The sequence below is a fragment of the Clinocottus analis genome, unplaced genomic scaffold (assembly GCF_023055335.1).
Source record: "Clinocottus analis isolate CAN_PGR_092001 unplaced genomic scaffold, fCliAna1.0.p SCAF_17, whole genome shotgun sequence".
NCBI classification, from domain to species: Eukaryota; Metazoa; Chordata; class Actinopteri; order Perciformes; family Cottidae; genus Clinocottus; species Clinocottus analis.
This window is the reverse complement of record NW_027175898.1, coordinates 11,716,454-11,733,205: the sequence shown is the minus strand read 5'-3', so window position 1 is coordinate 11,733,205 and position 16,752 is coordinate 11,716,454. Positions and strand designations below refer to the sequence as shown.

The 16,752-nt window shown below is 41.1% G+C and overlaps 2 protein-coding genes across 3 annotated transcripts; both read left to right on the top strand.

The window, feature by feature from the left end:
• The first annotated feature begins 581 nt into the window (after positions 1 to 581).
• Positions 582 to 12,851, top strand: usp40 (ubiquitin specific peptidase 40). Of its 2 annotated transcripts, none has more exons than XM_068580183.1 (31): positions 582 to 1,296; positions 1,373 to 1,440; positions 1,524 to 1,637; positions 2,905 to 3,069; positions 3,261 to 3,407; positions 3,597 to 3,740; positions 3,927 to 4,055; positions 4,146 to 4,262; positions 4,373 to 4,480; positions 4,621 to 4,821; positions 5,002 to 5,137; positions 5,333 to 5,414; positions 5,572 to 5,743; positions 5,826 to 5,910; positions 6,001 to 6,071; positions 6,182 to 6,591; positions 6,676 to 6,820; positions 6,931 to 6,991; positions 7,628 to 7,681; positions 7,920 to 8,008; positions 8,196 to 8,282; positions 8,362 to 8,398; positions 8,585 to 8,649; positions 8,922 to 8,996; positions 9,083 to 9,292; positions 9,629 to 9,747; positions 9,856 to 9,921; positions 10,046 to 10,256; positions 10,586 to 10,681; positions 10,773 to 10,867; positions 11,153 to 12,851. In XM_068580183.1, the coding sequence occupies exons 1-31, from the start codon at positions 1,101 to 1,103 to the stop codon at positions 11,247 to 11,249; spliced, it is 3,852 nt and encodes a 1,283-aa protein (XP_068436284.1). In that variant the 5' UTR covers positions 582 to 1,100; the 3' UTR covers positions 11,250 to 12,851. The 2 variants fall into 2 exon arrangements, with proteins under 2 accessions (XP_068436284.1, XP_068436283.1); XM_068580182.1 differs by having other exon boundaries at positions 4,999 to 5,137.
• A 668-nt stretch (positions 12,852 to 13,519) lies between these two features.
• fabp7a (fatty acid binding protein 7, brain, a) lies at positions 13,520 to 15,367 on the top strand. Its single transcript, XM_068580189.1, has 4 exons — positions 13,520 to 13,675; positions 14,429 to 14,601; positions 14,691 to 14,792; positions 15,088 to 15,367. Exons 1-4 carry the CDS (start codon positions 13,603 to 13,605, stop codon positions 15,136 to 15,138), a joined length of 399 nt encoding a protein of 132 aa, XP_068436290.1. The 5' UTR covers positions 13,520 to 13,602; the 3' UTR covers positions 15,139 to 15,367.
• The last annotated feature ends 1,385 nt before the right edge of the window (positions 15,368 to 16,752 follow it).

The following is a 16,752-nucleotide window of genomic DNA, read 5'->3' as shown; positions in this document are numbered from 1 at the left end:
CTGGAATGTCTGTTTTAAAAAAAATCAACTGATTGTTACTTATTGTATGAATTATATTTAAGACAATTGTATTAATATTACAATAAACCAGAGTTTATGTGCAAGACAAGAGTTGTGTATGCTTTTGCTAACATTCGGCTATGTTAATTTGGAGCACATGTGGCAAACTTTTTTTAATTCCAAGAAATTTAGTGGCCAATCATAATCCTGCTGAGGTGTTATTTTAGCGTGCATGGCTCTGGGCACATAACTTCCATCATTTGTAGACACCCTCAACCGTAAATATGTGTTTTTCCATAGTTTGCTTCAGAAGACTACACGCCAATAACTTCAAGACTAGACTTGTCGGAAATGTAGTTTTTATTGCTACAATTCTTGTTGCTATAAAAAAAATAAATGTTATTGCTCATAAAGTGGCAGTAAACCACATAAATATAAATAAACATGACTAATTATGCGTATACTCATTGGCCAAGTAATAACACTATCATCTGTTAGTATTAGCAGTACATGCTTAAACTAAGTGCAATACTACAAGTACCAGAATGCATCACTCCCTCTTCTGCAGAAAGAAACATGGCTGCCCACAGTTCACCGACGGTGTTTTTATTTACGCCTTGTTTGTTATCTATTTTAAGGCAGACAGCGGAAGGAATAGTCTGTGGAAGAAGCTACATTGTAAAAAACTTAATTTAAATAAGTCGTTAGAGTTTTGGAAAGAAGACGCCATTTTCCCGACCGTTAACAATACCGACAGCCTGATTTTTTTTTCTCCTTCATTTTCGCTGAGCCGTCAAGCTGCTCTTCAGGGTCGGACTGCGGTTGATTTGCGTTTGTTATTGCGTTAGGATAGCTGACGGTAAACTCGCTAAACAACTTAACTGGAAGTCCAAGGTATACATGCTACATCCGGTAGTAGTCGCTATGTTTAGCCCCGTGAAGTCTTCTTATTTCAGAGTCAGTCCGGCCATTGTCAACAGAGAACTCGGCAAGACCAAAATGAGATAGCAAGAGGGCACATCGGAGCGACAACACATGATTTACTACGAGGCTTAGCTCCAGCAAAACTCAGAGAAAACCGAATACGTCACTCAAACAGCATGTTTGGGAATCTTTTCGAGGAAGAGGAGGAGGAAGGCTCTTCTTCGACTTCCTCCAGTGGGAGAGTTGCAAAGGGGGGAGACGAGCCACCTCCACCCCGAGGAAGAAGCAATCTGTGTGGCATAAAGAACCAAGGGGGGACCTGCTACCTCAACTCGCTGCTCCAGACCCTGCTGTTCACCCCAGAGTTCAGAGGTGAGGCGGGAGGAGATAGTAGCACGAGCAGACAACCAGAGGACAGCCAATGATTGTTTGATGTGTGTTTCTACAGAGGAGCTGTTCAGTTTGGGACCGGCAGAATTAGGATGTCTGGAAGACAAAGACAAACCAGGGGCCAAAGTAAGTGACTAAACTGTCACCAAAAATGACATGTCTTTGTGTGTTAGTGAGGTGTAACATGCTTTTACTTTTCTTTTCCCTAGGTCAGAGTGATCCCTCTGGAGTTACAGAAACTGTTTGCCAGTCTGCTGTTAGTGGACCAGCAGAGCGCCTCCACCGCCAACCTCACCAACAGTTTTGGCTGGAACAGCAGCGAGGTCTGTGTCCATTATCTTAGTCAGTGGAAAGGAGAAAGAGAGGCTCGGGTTTCACTTCTTAGTACATTGATTGATTTATATTTCTGTCTGAAAGACAGACCCACAGCATGTGCCACATGCCATACATGTGACATCCTGGTCACGACTGTACATACAGCCATGCGATTAAGCAGGATCTAGAGCTGACAGAAAGCTGATAACAGCTGGTAGAAAAAAAGCAGAGAACCATGTTGCTGCTTCGGTGGAATTTGTTTGACGTTCATCTGTGCAAGTCTTGTATATTCAGTGAAATGGATTGATTTCTTCAATAATAGAACAAACAGGATCTATCAGGGTTCCCATGAGTCCTGAAAAACCTGTTCCAGACACATGTTCCAGTCATAGAAAAGACTTTAAGAGCAAAGGTCAAATGTCCTGGAAAATCTTGTGTTGTCCTGGAAAATGATTTAAACATTCTTATATTTTTCCTTCGCTGAGAATTAACTGGGAGGCTATCTATCAGAGCTTCCTAAAAAGATACCATTGTAAGACATGCGATGCAAGACATGCAGTTTACAGCTGAAGTGCCCAATAATTGAATAATTTAAGTTACATTATCCTTCAAATGTCAGTTTTAGAACAGTTTTAGTCACTGCTGGCTGTTGGTGGTTTTATTATGTTATTCTATGATCAATTTGTCATCATTTCTAAGTACGTAAGAGATTTCATAGATGAGTTATAGCAATAGACTGCACCTCTTTTAACCGTTTTAAAAACCAACCTATTTATGAAATTCCATACCCAAGCTAAAAAGGGTGTATCTCTGCAAGCACTGTTTTTTTTATTATGGTGGTGTTATAATAAAAGGTTACACATGTGATATTTTGTTCAGATGTGTATATATCTGTATATAAGTTACTGGTTAGGAGTAAATGAAGATGACACACAGCAAAAATGAAAAGGTTTCAGGTCTGTCTAGGGGAAAAAAAGCACTTGATTATTTCTTTGACATGATGCAGCAGTAAAGCCTAAAGCTCTCCCAAATCAGAGCACAATATGTGAACATTTGATAAAGTGAAGCAGAACAAAGCTAGAGAGGGTTTTAGTGCAGACAATTGGATCACCACTGAAAGTGTCCTGGAAAACAATCTTTAGAAAAGAGTGGGAACCCTCTTTATAAAAAGTGCACTTAAGTATGTTCTGTAATACTATTAGTTCATATAATAGAGCTGGGACACAGTAGATGTCTTTTTGTCCCTAACCACCTCCTTGTTTTTGTTCCTCTTAGGGAACAAATCAGCATGATGTGCAGGAGCTCAACCGGATTCTGTTCAGTGCATTGGAGCACTCTCTTGTGGGCACCACTGCAAGTACATTTATCCACCAACTGTATCATGGAACCATTGTCAACAGCATTGTCTGCAAGGAGTGTGGGAATGTCAGCCAGAGACAGGTGTGTACAGGCTCTGCTTCTTTGACGTAGTTCCATTCATGAAGTTCTATTCTCTCCATTACATACTGTTGGAAATTTATTTTTGTTGTTTATGGCTAAGTAAGATGGGAGTTATCATGCTGGAATATATATCTCACGACTAAAGGCAAAGATAACTAAATTACCTGTTCTGTTTTTTGGGCCTTCTTCAGGAGGACTTCCTGGACCTCACAGTGTGTGTTTGTGGTGTGTCTAGCCTGGAAGAGGCTTTGTGGAACATGTTTGTGGAGGAAGAGTTGTTTGAGGGCAATAACCTGTATCGCTGTGCACAGTGTGACAGGCTTGTCACGGCTGCTAAGGTCAGTACCGGCTTTCAAACTGTCAACACAATAACAAAGCCTTGCATTAAATAATTGGGTAGAAAGGAGTATTCAAACTAAGCATGTTAAAAGCTACTTTGTATTTACATTTTGTTCTTGTTCACATAAAACATATTGCCTTTTTTGTGCTGTTTCTCACCTTTCTTTTCTTTCTTTGCTTTCATTTAGTCGGCCAAGCTGAAGAAGCTTCCTCCATTCATGACCATGTCCTTGCTGAGATTCAGCTTTGACTTTGCCAAATGTGAGCGATACAAGGAGATGGGACGCTATAATTTCCCCTTAACCATCAACCTACGAGCATTTTGTGAGGAGGTAGCTGACAGATTTGAATATGGCCTCACATTTTTTGATCGGGCACATTTAACATTACTTTTCTTAATTTTTGTTATTTTCAATTTATTTTCTTGGGTCTCAGGCTTTCTGTTCTAACATCATCCAGGAAGGCTTTGACATTAGGATGTCTGGATAAGTTAACTGCTATGTGTTCCTCCCCTACAGACCGATGCAGAGGACTCTGATTACTCCTACGAGCTGTTCTCTGTGATCATCCATAAGGGAGGTTGCTATGGTGGCCATTACCATGTTTATATCAAGGACATTGACCAGCTTGGCCAATGGGAGCCTCCGGTGAGAAAAGCAGGATGTAAAAAATGATCTTAACCTGCAAGCTTTTGAATCAGCATTCGGAAAACCATCATCTCTGTGTTTTCTTTTCAGGAGGAGGAATGCAAACCCAAGACTCAGAAGAATGTCAAGGAGGACATCAAGCAAGTGTGTGAGCCAAAGCTACAAGAAGATGACCCATTGTCTGTCATCACTGCTATCATTGCTCAGGTATAGCGACCGCTTCCTTAGTCTGACTTCTGTGTTCTTAATCTTTTCTTTGTTGACTCAGTAGGACAGCCTGTTCATTTATTTGGTGCTGTTCACATATTGTCCACTAGGAGTCATCAAAGAGTGTCCTGACAGACCAGTTGGGACAGAAACTCATGGATAAGATTGGTTCTTCCTGGAGCAAAAAGTTCAAAAAACACTATGGCCCCATTGGAAAGGTATTTTTGTTTTCCTTAAATCTTCAACTATTGCTGGTGTTCTTTGGGGTTCATACAATTTTCTTTTGTGTGTCATATAGTAGACACTTGTTTCAGTTGGCTCCCAGTGCAGTTTCTTTCCTTTTTCTCTTTTGGTGTAGTTCCTGCAGTCCCACAATGATGTCTTCATGTTGGTGGCTAATGGGACTCGAGTGGCACTGAAGGTAAACCTGCCACGCCCTGTGACTGAGCCGCCCGGCCCAGAAGAGCAGACGACTAACTCTGATCCTTCAACACCTTCCGACCCCGTAGCTGCTGAACAACAGCCAGAGCTAGATCAGAAGTCAGAGCCAGAACAAAAGGTTTGAAAGCAGGAGTCACATTTGTCAAGAATTAAAGTTCTAAAATCACATTGTAAAGACTTTTAAAGGAAAAAAAAATACACCTACTGAATTCAGTTTTTCGTCTAGGTTTCTCGAGGACACATCTTGTGATTACTTTGAGGACTGCTTCTCACAATGTTTCTTCCTGTCTGTCAGCAGGGTAGCCACTGGTTTGACCTTAATGACTCCACGGTGACCTCCATTAGGGAGTCTGACATAGAGAAGCAGTTCCAGGGCAAAGAGAGTGCATACATGCTGTTCTACAGAAAAACACAGCTGCACAGACCCAGTGAAGGTAATGGACACCATTTTTTTTTGTTTGGGGAGGGGGGGATGATGGGGGAGGAGAAGGAGATCAAAGAAAGAGAGAAGAAAAAGTTAAGTAGGGGAATTTTAAATCAAAATTGCAGTGACTTGATTTAATGAAACGACATGTGTTTATCTTTGGGTCATATGCTAATGTGTATCAAATGTGTTTCTACATCTGCAGCTCTGAACAATCCTCAATATAAAATTCCTCTTAACCTCATCCAGATGGCTCAGGAGGAGAACATCAAAATACAGAAAATGCGGTACAAACACACATATTATAAACGATACAATACATGATTATCACATTGTAGATTCTGACTTACGAGTGACATTTCAGTGGAAGCTGAAATGACTTAATCCACGGAGTGTATATTAAAAGGGTTTTCTCATTATTAATCCCCATTGTTTCTATTACAGCGAGGAGTTTGAAGCCACAAATAACACTGTGGAGCTGCGTCTCCATCTGGCCCCCTCCTACAGGCTATTATCTGGAGCCCTGCAACCAATCAGCAAAGAGCAGACCAGTAGCACCAATCTGAGTTTTGACCGCAGAAACACTGTGGGAGATCTTCGATTAGCTATTTATCAGGTAACCTAAATTCCAAAAAGACGAGCTGTTGCAGGAAAAAAAAAATCTGGTACTAAACTATGTGTTTTGAATCTGTGTATAGAAGGAGGAACTCTGGGAAGGGGACATGGCTCTCACTGTGGCCAGGAGTCTTCCTGCTGGTCTACACCTCTACAATACTTTAACAGGTGAGACACTAAAATGGGAAAACAAATTCAAAAGGGGAGAAGAATTGTTAAAAGGTTTTCACAACACTCTGGGTGTGGTTGTCTTTGCAGATGACAGTGTCTCCCTGTATAGTGCAGGCATTTGTACAAACTCTGACCTGTTTGTGTGGAACGGCAGAGAGGTGAGTACAACACATGCTCTGTGACCACAACATGTATTTAATAAGTGTTCCCATCCTCGCCTGACAAGATCCCAAATGTCCGACTTGTGTACTGGTTTTTATCCCTTCAGGTGTGTGGTGCGACTGTCCTAATTGGAGCCGAGTGGGAGCCAGTGCTGCTAAATGTAGTCCGTCCCAATTTGGGGGAAGATGGGGATCAGGAGGAGGGAGATGGGTTTGAGAGTGAGGAGGGAAGAGGAGGTTTTGAAAATGGTGGGCCAGGGCTTAAAAGGGAGGCCAGAGGGTTTGCAGGTGCTGCGACGCTTGGGGAGGTGAGGGAGGCACTCGGGGAGCCTGAGGAGTGTCTGCTGTGCCAGGAGCATAAGGGGGGAAAGAGAGCAGAGCAGGCGGCAGGAGAGGGAGGAGGGGCAAGTGGCTGGAGGGTGTTCCCCCCCGATGATATGCAAAGGACGCTCAAGGAGCTGTCGCTGAAAGACGGAGATGCGCTGTTGGTACTGGAGCCACAGTCCTTTGACAGCAGGTACCGTCCTCTGCCGTGTGTGTGTGTGTGTGTGTCTTGTTTTCATTCTGTGTGTTTTACGACTGTCTTCTTAACGTTGTCCAGCATGTTCGCTCTCAACGGAGACGTTGTCACTGTGACTACACCGTCGGATTGCCGCTGGCTCCAGGTGGAGTTTGGACCACATGGAGGAGAAGGGGAGAAAGAAGAGGAGAGGAAGAAGATCAAAGTTCCAGCTACAGGAAATATGGTAATTAAGTTTTTTTTTTTTTCCTATCAGGTTGGACTCTCCATCCACTTAAACACTATGTTGTTCTTTCTTTCAGTGATTTAGTTGCTAAATGCATTTCTTTCTTTCAGCTGCTGTGTGAGGTGAAACAGAGAGCCATAGAGGAGCTGCAGCTACAGGAGCAACCTCCAGGCAAGATGCTCCATCTACAAGAAATTTCCTGGCCAACCCTCCACCTCATTGTAGTCTATGTAGATGCCTGAAGTCAAACTTAGTATTTGTTTCTATAACGTAGCAATACTTTTGCATGTACATTCTTTTTTTAACCAATCAATTTTCCGTTTATGAAATATTAATTCAGAATTAATTGATGCAAGTTAATGTCAAATTTAATATAAAAAACTGATTTCATTAGTTTTTATTTTATTGCATTTTTGCATAATGAAGTAGTGAACAGCAGGACATATAAATAAATAAATAAATAAATAAATATCCTAAACAAAATGTAAAATCACAGGCCATTAAACTGGAACCCTGCTTGGATAATGTCAGATTTGGATTTACATGTGTTTCCCTCACACAGGACCAGAGGATTTTCATTTGATCAGGGTTAATATAGAATATCTTGATAAATTGTAACTCCATAATGTGCTTAGAAATGACTGCGGAAAGTTGCTCGGGACTTCATAAGTTTCTTTAAGTAACATTTATCTCTCGGCTACTTTTCAGGCAATCACCAAATGTCTATTTAATTTTAGATTCTTACGTTCTTCTGAAAGTATACATTAATACTTACATCAGCTGTTGTTTTTTTGTCTCACTGACCAGGTGCACAGTACTGCCTGAGACATGTGGACTGCACAGGGAAACTCCTTCCTCCAGGTACCTTGTCATTTGTTACCTGGGGGCGAAAATCATTTTAATGGTGTACATATCTTAGAGCTGGAAATTCCCCTCATTTTCACAAAATATTAAGATAGGCATGCCTTTACACTGGCCCTCATAAAATGTTTAAAAGGTACTCCCCCTGCTCGTTATTTTTCTTCTCATCATCTGTGTTTGAAGTTTTCTACCACATTTACTAAGTGCATTTGTTGTCCTACCCTGGTTTACCTGACAGTGTGTGAGGAGCTGAGTGTTCGGGATGCTGGGGTGCGACTCATGACCACACTGACTCTCTGTCCGGGAAATGCCCCCAAGGCATCACAGGTGTGTCTTTTTATTTGAAACCTTCAATACATCCTTTGTAACTGCAGCTGCACAGGTGAACGTTACAGAACCTTTAAGTACCAGTAAACCTATCCTACAGTGTGAAGCGAAACGAGACGAAGAGTTACGAGCGTTTTAAAGTCCTTGATTGATGTTTTTGGTGTCAGATTTTCTCTTTGCTTTGCAGCTTTTCTTGCACTTCTCTGTGGGCACGGCGCCCTCTGCTGGCATGGAGATGGACATAATAGTGGAGAAAACGTGTACTGTCAAGGAGGTGCGGAAGCTTTCATTAATGAAACATTATGTGTTTACGTTACATGTATGTGTTAAATATTATCTTTTGATATTTTCAGTGTCTAAAGGCAATGCTGGATGCTGTGGGACTGGATGGTAAAAGTACATTAATACATTCTGTTGTTTTGTACTCTATGTAACGTGCATGAAGACTCAGCTTTTGTGTGTTGCTGTTCACCAAGATTATCTCAGCTTTTGTAAAAATGTAATTAAACAGACATTTTGCTATTGTACGTTGGAGCAATTTTTAATTGTGAATGTCATTGAAATGTGTGTTTGCAGGCACTTGCTGGCACTTAAGGAGGCTCGATTGGTGTGAAGATGTTGGAGAGCCAATTATGGATGAGGTGAGTGGCATATTGTAGTTGCAATATTTGCTGATATCAGAGACGTATACCCTGCTTATTTGGTGTCCATTTTCACTTGGATTGAGTGAATATTGATTTGAAAACTGAGAAAATTGAAACTGTAAATGAAAACTTGTTAGAACCAAAATCAGATAGGTACTAGAAAGCAAAAAGCACTCACATGACACCAACACTTTGAAATCTATTCAATATAAATATATGCACAGTGGCCCATTTTTCCCCCAAAAAAAATATATATATATTTTTCTCAGGATGTTTCTCTGTCGGAGCTGAAAATAAACAATGGAGAGACATTGATCGTCACAGAAGGACAACTTCCTCCGAAGGTACTAAAATGTTTTCATTGTGTCTGCAGATGCATATAATATAACTTTAGCTCTTTCTTTAGTCTTTTGTTTTTTTGTTCTGTCAGGGGTTCCTCAAGCTCTCTGTGTGGCTGTGTCTGGATCCCAGAACTGACTCAGCAGTTTCCATGGATTTTAATCACACTGACAACGGCCCCACGGAGGTTGTGACTGTGGGTGACTCGCCTCCTCTGGGTGTCGGCAACATGGCGGAACCGAGAAGTGCAGGCCAGGTGGAGATATCGGACGAGGCTACCCTGGAGGATCTCAAGACTCAGGTAGCGTGTGAAGGTTGTGTGTGTGTGTGTGTGTATATATATATTTATGCTGATTGTTGTTTACTTTGATGAGGTAATCCTCAAAGTAATTCTCAAGATTACCTCGGAAAACCAAATGGCTTCCCTTTTCTAGTCCTACAAGTTAGTCACAATAAATACTTTTTGTATTTACATCGAGGTACTATTTAGTTTTAGCAGGTCTACTGCAACTGGACGCATGTAAAGGAAGCTGCTTCTCTTATCTTTTTTTAGACTTGTAAAGGTCTGTGATTTCTTTTTTTTTGTATCTTTCTAACCAAATGACTTGCTCTACTTCATTGTCTGTTTCTTTGCCAGGTGTTGACACTGCCAGCCCTCCAGGATGTGTGTGTGCCAACCACTGCGTTCATGCGTATGTGGCAGCTTGAGGGACGGAGGCTGTCGCGTATCCTCAGAGGGCAACAGCTCACACTCAAGTAGAGACACTTTCCTGTCACGGCCTTGCCAACGGAATTTATTAACTATGAACAAATGCAAACTTTTACTTGTTTACATGATCCACATGTTAGTTTCCTCTTGATCAGGAAGTTGAAGCTGTCCAGTGGTACAGACCTGTGTGTGCAACTGCTCCTAAAAGAAGAAGATCTTGGGTAAAGTTCTGGTTCTCACCAGTTTTCTGCTTCATACATAATGTTCTGTAGCGTCTTTTCTTTTCCGACGAGTACATTTTCCTTATTTCAAGGTTTGTTAAATTATGTATGTCTTGTTCCTAAGTCCTAAAGATGTGATGCTGAATGTTAAAATGGGAGTACCGGGAGAAAGGTGTTTCTACCCACCAGAGGAGCTGGTTTGGGATGCGACCCGTGACTCTTCCCCTCGCTCTCTACGCACTTGTCTGGCTGAACACTACGGCCTCTCCCCGGACTCTCTGCTGTTGGCCAAACACCAGCCGGACAAACACATCTGGGAGGAAATCTCAAATTGGGTGAGATGAGAGAAGTATCATTTCTTGAGGAGGAACTTGTTTTAGAAGCAATCTGTATTTATATTAGCAGTCTCTTGCTCAATAGAACAATTGTTAGAGGAAATAGTAAATCTTTAGAGAGCTTCAGAGAGTCTAAAACATTTTTGTAAAGTAGCAAAGAGTCGCGAAAAATTAGAGTCAACTTTGGTGTTTGAGTTTATCAGGATCTTCAGGGATTTGTATTTATAAGCAAAGAAAGTATCCCCAAATCACTGTATTCTTGTATGTATTGCTGCTAAATCATCGTCACTTTATCGGTGAATAATATGTCTTGTGCCTTTTCCGTTCAGAGTCAGCAGGTTTCCAAAAAGAAGAAGAAGAGGAAAGCTGAATCACTCCTGGGGGCACCATTTCACCTCAAAGATGGTGACACAATCGGCATCAAGGTTTTGATAAACCCCTCTTTGTTTTAAGCACTGAGTCTGTTTGGTTTGATTTGTTTGCGAAACACTGAATCTGTTTTTATATTTTTCCCAGAATCTTTTGATTGATAACAGCAGGGACTTCCTCACCCTGGAGGACGAGCAGGGCCAGCAGAGGCTCAGGGAGCAAGCAGAGCAACGCAGGAAAGGGTGGGATTTCTCTGCTTTGACACGTGCAGCTGCAGGGGAAATGCTCGACACTTAGAACAGTTGTGGTCATGTGCCGGTCGACGTTATCGCTTGACCCGAGTACAGAAAACCAACTGATCTTTTTTATGCCTTTTTATTATTTGTCAATCATCGTGTGACTCAAGTGCTCAGTCATTTAGCTGCAAAGCCACAACGCTGTCAATACGTTCTGATTATGCTGTGTGTGTATCTTCATATAAATATGTATAATGTTGTACAACTTGTATTTAAAATCCTTCTTTTCAGAGGGAAGGCTGCAGGAGAGCCACAGAAGACGACTGGACCGACCAAATCCAGGAAACCAGAGGTAGCGCTATCAATCAACGTCGGGGTATTCAGATAGCACTCGGATAGCACTCCATGGGTGTGCATGGAGAAAATCTAACCTACCTATGAAACTACAAGCACTTACACACAGATGCCGTGATGCAATTGGGACAATCCACTTGACGTCGGTCCTATGCCATTTTCTTTTCTGTATTTCTCCACAAATCTCTCAAAACCAAATTATTTTTTTGGCAGGAAGAGAAGGAATTTCATTTTGGCAATTTGATGAACTGTTTTGAAACAATGGATCGTAATTTGCATTATTTCTATACAATATTACTGGATTTTTTGTAAGAAGCCTCATGTTTGTCTTCTCTCGACAAGCATTCTAAATATGAACCACCACTCATGCCCTTTTTTAAAAATGACATTACATTTGTATTATCCAGTCAATATTTGAGGAGAGTTTGACCTTCAGGAAATGTTTGCTGCATGGATTAGCAGCTAAAAGGGGCCGAAAAAACGGTTCTGCTCTGAAGGGTTTTTTTGCGCTTTTACAGGCCGGCAGTTATAAACTCATGCTTGTGCAAGCTGGAGTTTATTTATCATATACAGTATTGTATAAGCTCTAGCAATCAGGATGATTGCATACTTGTTGCCATCCGCTAGTGGCTGTACAATTTTCACTTGTTTAATATGTTTTTCAGTACAAGAAGCCATTAGTAAAAGGAAATCCACCATCATTTGTTCTTGTTGTTGCTCATGAGGTGTTTCAAGTGACGCTTATTATTTTTTTGATTAACCTGTCACTGAGCGCCGAGAACAAACACTTGTATCTGGATCATGGGCTTGTTTTAGTTTGATAAATAAGAGGAAAGATAGGCCTTAATGTGGAGAAGCCTCGACGCAGCTCTGTCCTCCCTACCTCACTCTCTTCCTCTCTCATTCTACCTCTGCTGCCCCATCGGTTTTCATCCCCAAGTTCAACTTGCAACCTACTACGGTAAAAAAAAGAAGTATTTCAGTGACCCATAGTTTGATCATTTGGCTTCCACCTAAAATGTGACGTGACACATGAACTGTTCAAATGTAGATTGTCTGTCTGCTTTTGTTTACTTCTAGTCATATTCTATAAATAGTTAAAAAACTGCCGATTTACCAGGCATCATGCACCCTCTATCGCTGGCAATCAAAGCAGACGTCTTCATTTTCAGTTCAATCTATTCATTTCATGTTTAAAGGAATAACGGTGTGGAGCCAAACTGTAACCATCTGTGCTGACAAGTGAATTTGCTGCTTTAAAAATATACTGTAAAAGATTCAAATCCTTTCTGCCAATATTCTCTTTGATTTAATAATCTCGGTTTTAATTGTGGAACATGTAAAGCTTCAGTTGCATGCACTATGTGTGAACTTCAGGGAAGTTAAAAAGCGTTCTTATAGATAATGTATTTGAAAAGTAATAATTTTGTAACTGTATGAAGTGGGATATTTTTTTCAGAATCAGATTTTGTTACAATTTTTTTTTACTCATTTGTTTAATTTATACATCTATCCTTAATCAGTGCTTTTATTGACAATATACTCAGCAATAGTAAGATTTGAGTTTTGTTTATTTACGAGTGTTGTTAAATAGGTTTTTGGTGTTAATGATTCAACTGTATTATTACAGTAGACCTCTGTTTGTATACTCTATCAACAATAAAGTTGGCTGCTGATGAATCACTGTTGCTTTTGTATTGAATTAAGCCGCCCTACTCTATGAATGGCATTATCTGTTTGGTACAGACGTTCATTGTTTATCATGAATCCTAATAACTTGGCTGATCCCGGTTTTCTCTACATATTTATTTAGTGCCACCATGTGGTCGACGTTTGTTTTTAAAAAAAAAATCATATTGCTAAACAAGTTTTACATATATTGTTGTTTAATTTACAGGAACACTAAATTATCCTATTGGAATAAGTGCAACTATTTGTATGATGATTTTTAACTAGGGAATCAACTTTGTTAACACTGACACTGAACTAAGATGATGAACATGGTAAACCTTACACTTAGTGTTATCTTAGCGTCCTATAAGTGTAATAGTTTCCCTTCACCAACCTACTTGCATGGCTGTAGAAAAATATATATTTCTATGTATGAGATATGGAAATTAGGTGCATGGAAAAAAAGGTTTTCACTTTTCGCACTTTTTGCCTATGTACTAACGCTAAATTGCATGCACATTGTAGTTTGTGTGTGAACATTTTTGCGATGACCAATCACAGCCCACTAAGCGTCTGCAACAGCCAATCAGAGTCCCCGCTGCCGCGCCAGTCCCCGCCCCCTGTCCTAGTATAAATGTGGCTGCAGGATTTACAGCACGCAGAACAGAGACCGTTTGATTGTTTCATACTGAACTGGACCAAAAGCACCTGCAAAAATGGTTGATGCTTTCTGCGGGACATGGAATCTGGTCGACAGCCAGAACTTTGATGAATACATGAAGGCACTTGGTAAGATAATTTAGTTTTCCCGCTTGAAATAGAATATCATTGTATTGAGAGCAATATTGTGTTTCTGGGATAGTTGCTTAGTTTTCTCCTATACAGTGGTCCCTCGTTTATCGCGGGGCATACGTTCCAAAAATAACCCGCGATAGACGAAATCCGCAAAGTAGTCAGCTTTATTTTTTTTATACCATTATTATACATGTTTTAAGGCCGTAAAACCCTACTGTATGCTGTAAAAAAAAATTAAAAAAAAGGCGCGAAACAGCGAGCCCGCGAAAAGTGAACCTGACGACTGTATTTTTATTTTAAGTACAGAAAAGAAGTAAAATAAATATTTTTTTGTCTTAATTTATCAGGGCTCTCAAGTGTCGCGCATTGAGCGTGACTGTCACCCATTTCGGTCTTTAATCACGCCTTCCCGCCACACATTGTATTTCTCACCCTGAATAAAACCTCCAGGCTATTCAATGTGCCGCAGCGCGCAGACAAGACCTGGTCGCGCGCTGCACTCAATCCCCCCCGCCCCCACCCCCGTGAGGAGCCACACATCAACCAATCAAAAAAAATAAATGGGCTACAGCCAATCAGAAAAACATATCTTTTGTATCCGGGTAAGATGTAATGACAGGCGGGACTGGAGCCGTCCGGCGGCGCATATTTGTCGTCGTCGCAACCCCCCTCCCCCTTCCCCCATCAACAGCTTGCCTGTCTTCAAAACTTGAGAGCCCTGAATTTATGTCCGTTTCTTTTTAACAGGTGTTGGTTTTGCCACAAGACAAGTGGGCAATGCCACCAAACCCACACTAGTGATCAGCCAGGATGGGGACAAAGTGGTGATTAAAACCCTGAGCACCTTCAAGAACACTGAGCTCTCTGCCAAACTTGGAGAGGAGTTTGATGAGACCACAGCTGATGACCGACATGTCAAAGTAAGCCGACATTTGGGTGTAATCTTTTCCGAAAGCTCTGACTGTACATTTGGAGACAGTTTAAATGTATACTATGCCTGTGCTTGCAGTCTGTCTTCACCATGGAAGGAAACACACTTGTGCATGTGCAGAAGTGGGACGGCAAGGAGACCAAATTTGTCAGAGAAATCAAGGATGGGAAACTAGTGTTGGTAAGATAAAATAAAAACATACAACTTGATATAGTGTGAAAATAAAAACCACTTTAAGTGTCTGTACCATGTGATTCCATTTATCAGTTTATGAAGCCATTTGCATCATAAGGTACTTGTGTGAACTTTGCCTCTTGTTAAAACTTCCCTTTCCTTTGCAATATTGTAATAACTCATTTTAACGTACATGACCTGCAAACAACTTGCTTTATGTCCTACATGCATGATTAGATTGCTTTAAAACCCCATCAAAGTGTTAACTGGTCTTTTGCTTTGTCTCTTCTCTCCCTCACAGACTTTGACTTTCGAGGGAGTCCAGTCGATCCGCACATATGAGAAAGCCTAACTTTGCCACCAATGAGCAAATCATCCATACATTGCAAACATGTTTTTTGTTCTGCTTTTACAGTATGCAGTGATTTGCACTTGATTTGCGGTTGTAACATGAGATAAATATTTTGGGAAATCTTTTTTGTAAGACCTTTTGTTAGAAATTGAGACTGTCAAGGACCTAAACTGTTCTGTTTAGTCTATGTTCAAAAAGTGAAAAATAAAACTGCTCATCTAAACCTTAATGTCTCATTTTCGTACTCGTAATTCATATTGAAAAGTAATAAGAGCTCCATCACTACCGCTCTATCGGGTTTTTCCTTTCATGCAATTTTGAATGGAGTCCTACTTTTTCTTTCAAATATGTCGACCTTAGTTGTGGGAACAGTGCTTTCCTCTGTGATGGGTGAGTTCCAGGTGACAGCTGCAGGGTGATGGTGCAGGCCAGAGCCGGCCGCGCCGCAGCAGCAGCCAGTGTGACCATTGAACTCATGGGAATAAATGTCCTCTAGTAACCCCCAGATGGTCAGAGACGACTAAGAGCTGGAGGGGGCTGGTGATGTCACACGACTCGGGATAATCCGGTTTTAGTTGTGGTGTCATTACGTAGAGGCATCATTCGATGCTGGGTGGACCAACTGTGATTGAATGCTGCCGCTGGCATGATAGATGACAGAAAGCGCTCAGAGAGGACGACGCAACATTTGTGTCAATCCAATATCCCACAATTCGTTCAAAATCTAAGATTAGGCTGTTTTGTGTTCATTTTTTAAAGTTCCATCATCAAGCCTCCAGCTTTCCCACATTCTACGAGGCCAAGCGGTCCTGACCTGTGAGCTGTGGCTTGCCTACTAAACACTGTGACTACAAGTGGCCATTCTTCTTATCTCAATGCACAGGCTGCCAAGTTTTTGGCCACCTCTGAATAGCGAGCGACACAAAGGAACTGTGGCAACTGGAGCAGAACTCATTTGGCTGTTGCTCATTGAATTAATTTCCATCAAAATACGTCTTTATGATCCAGTTATAGTATGCCTCCCCCCCCCAAAAAAAGCCTGCCTTCTCACGAAAGCAGGCAATATCTTTTGCGTGAGTATTTGGGGTTAAAAATGTTGACAAGGGAAGTTCAGGCGGGTTTCGGTAACCATTTTCACAGCAGCACAATCGCACTGAAAATGTAGAAAAGGGAGATGATCACATTCCGTGTTGGAGATACTGTGGGAGATACTTGTGCAGCTTCTTTTGTGCTCAGTGCACTGCCCAGGGAGCACAGGGAGTTTCCTCTTTGTGTGGAATCTGTCAGCGGTGTAAACTGACCAGTAGTAACCCCTCGCTGGCCTCATTAGAGACATAGCATGAGGAGCTGACCATCTCCTGGTGTCCAACTCAGTTTGAGCTCTGTGTGGTGGGAAGACAAGACTTACAAACAAAAAACTTGTATTGCTATGTTTTAATGTCAAATTGCTACTATTCACAAAGAAGATGTAATTGACAAATGATACATAACTGCATTTAAAGAGCAGTTGCAGTTGTAATGGTTCGGGGGATAAATCTATTTTATCACTTATTTAACTATTTACAACAATATTATTTCAAATACTTAAGTTTTACTTGTTTGCAACATCACTTA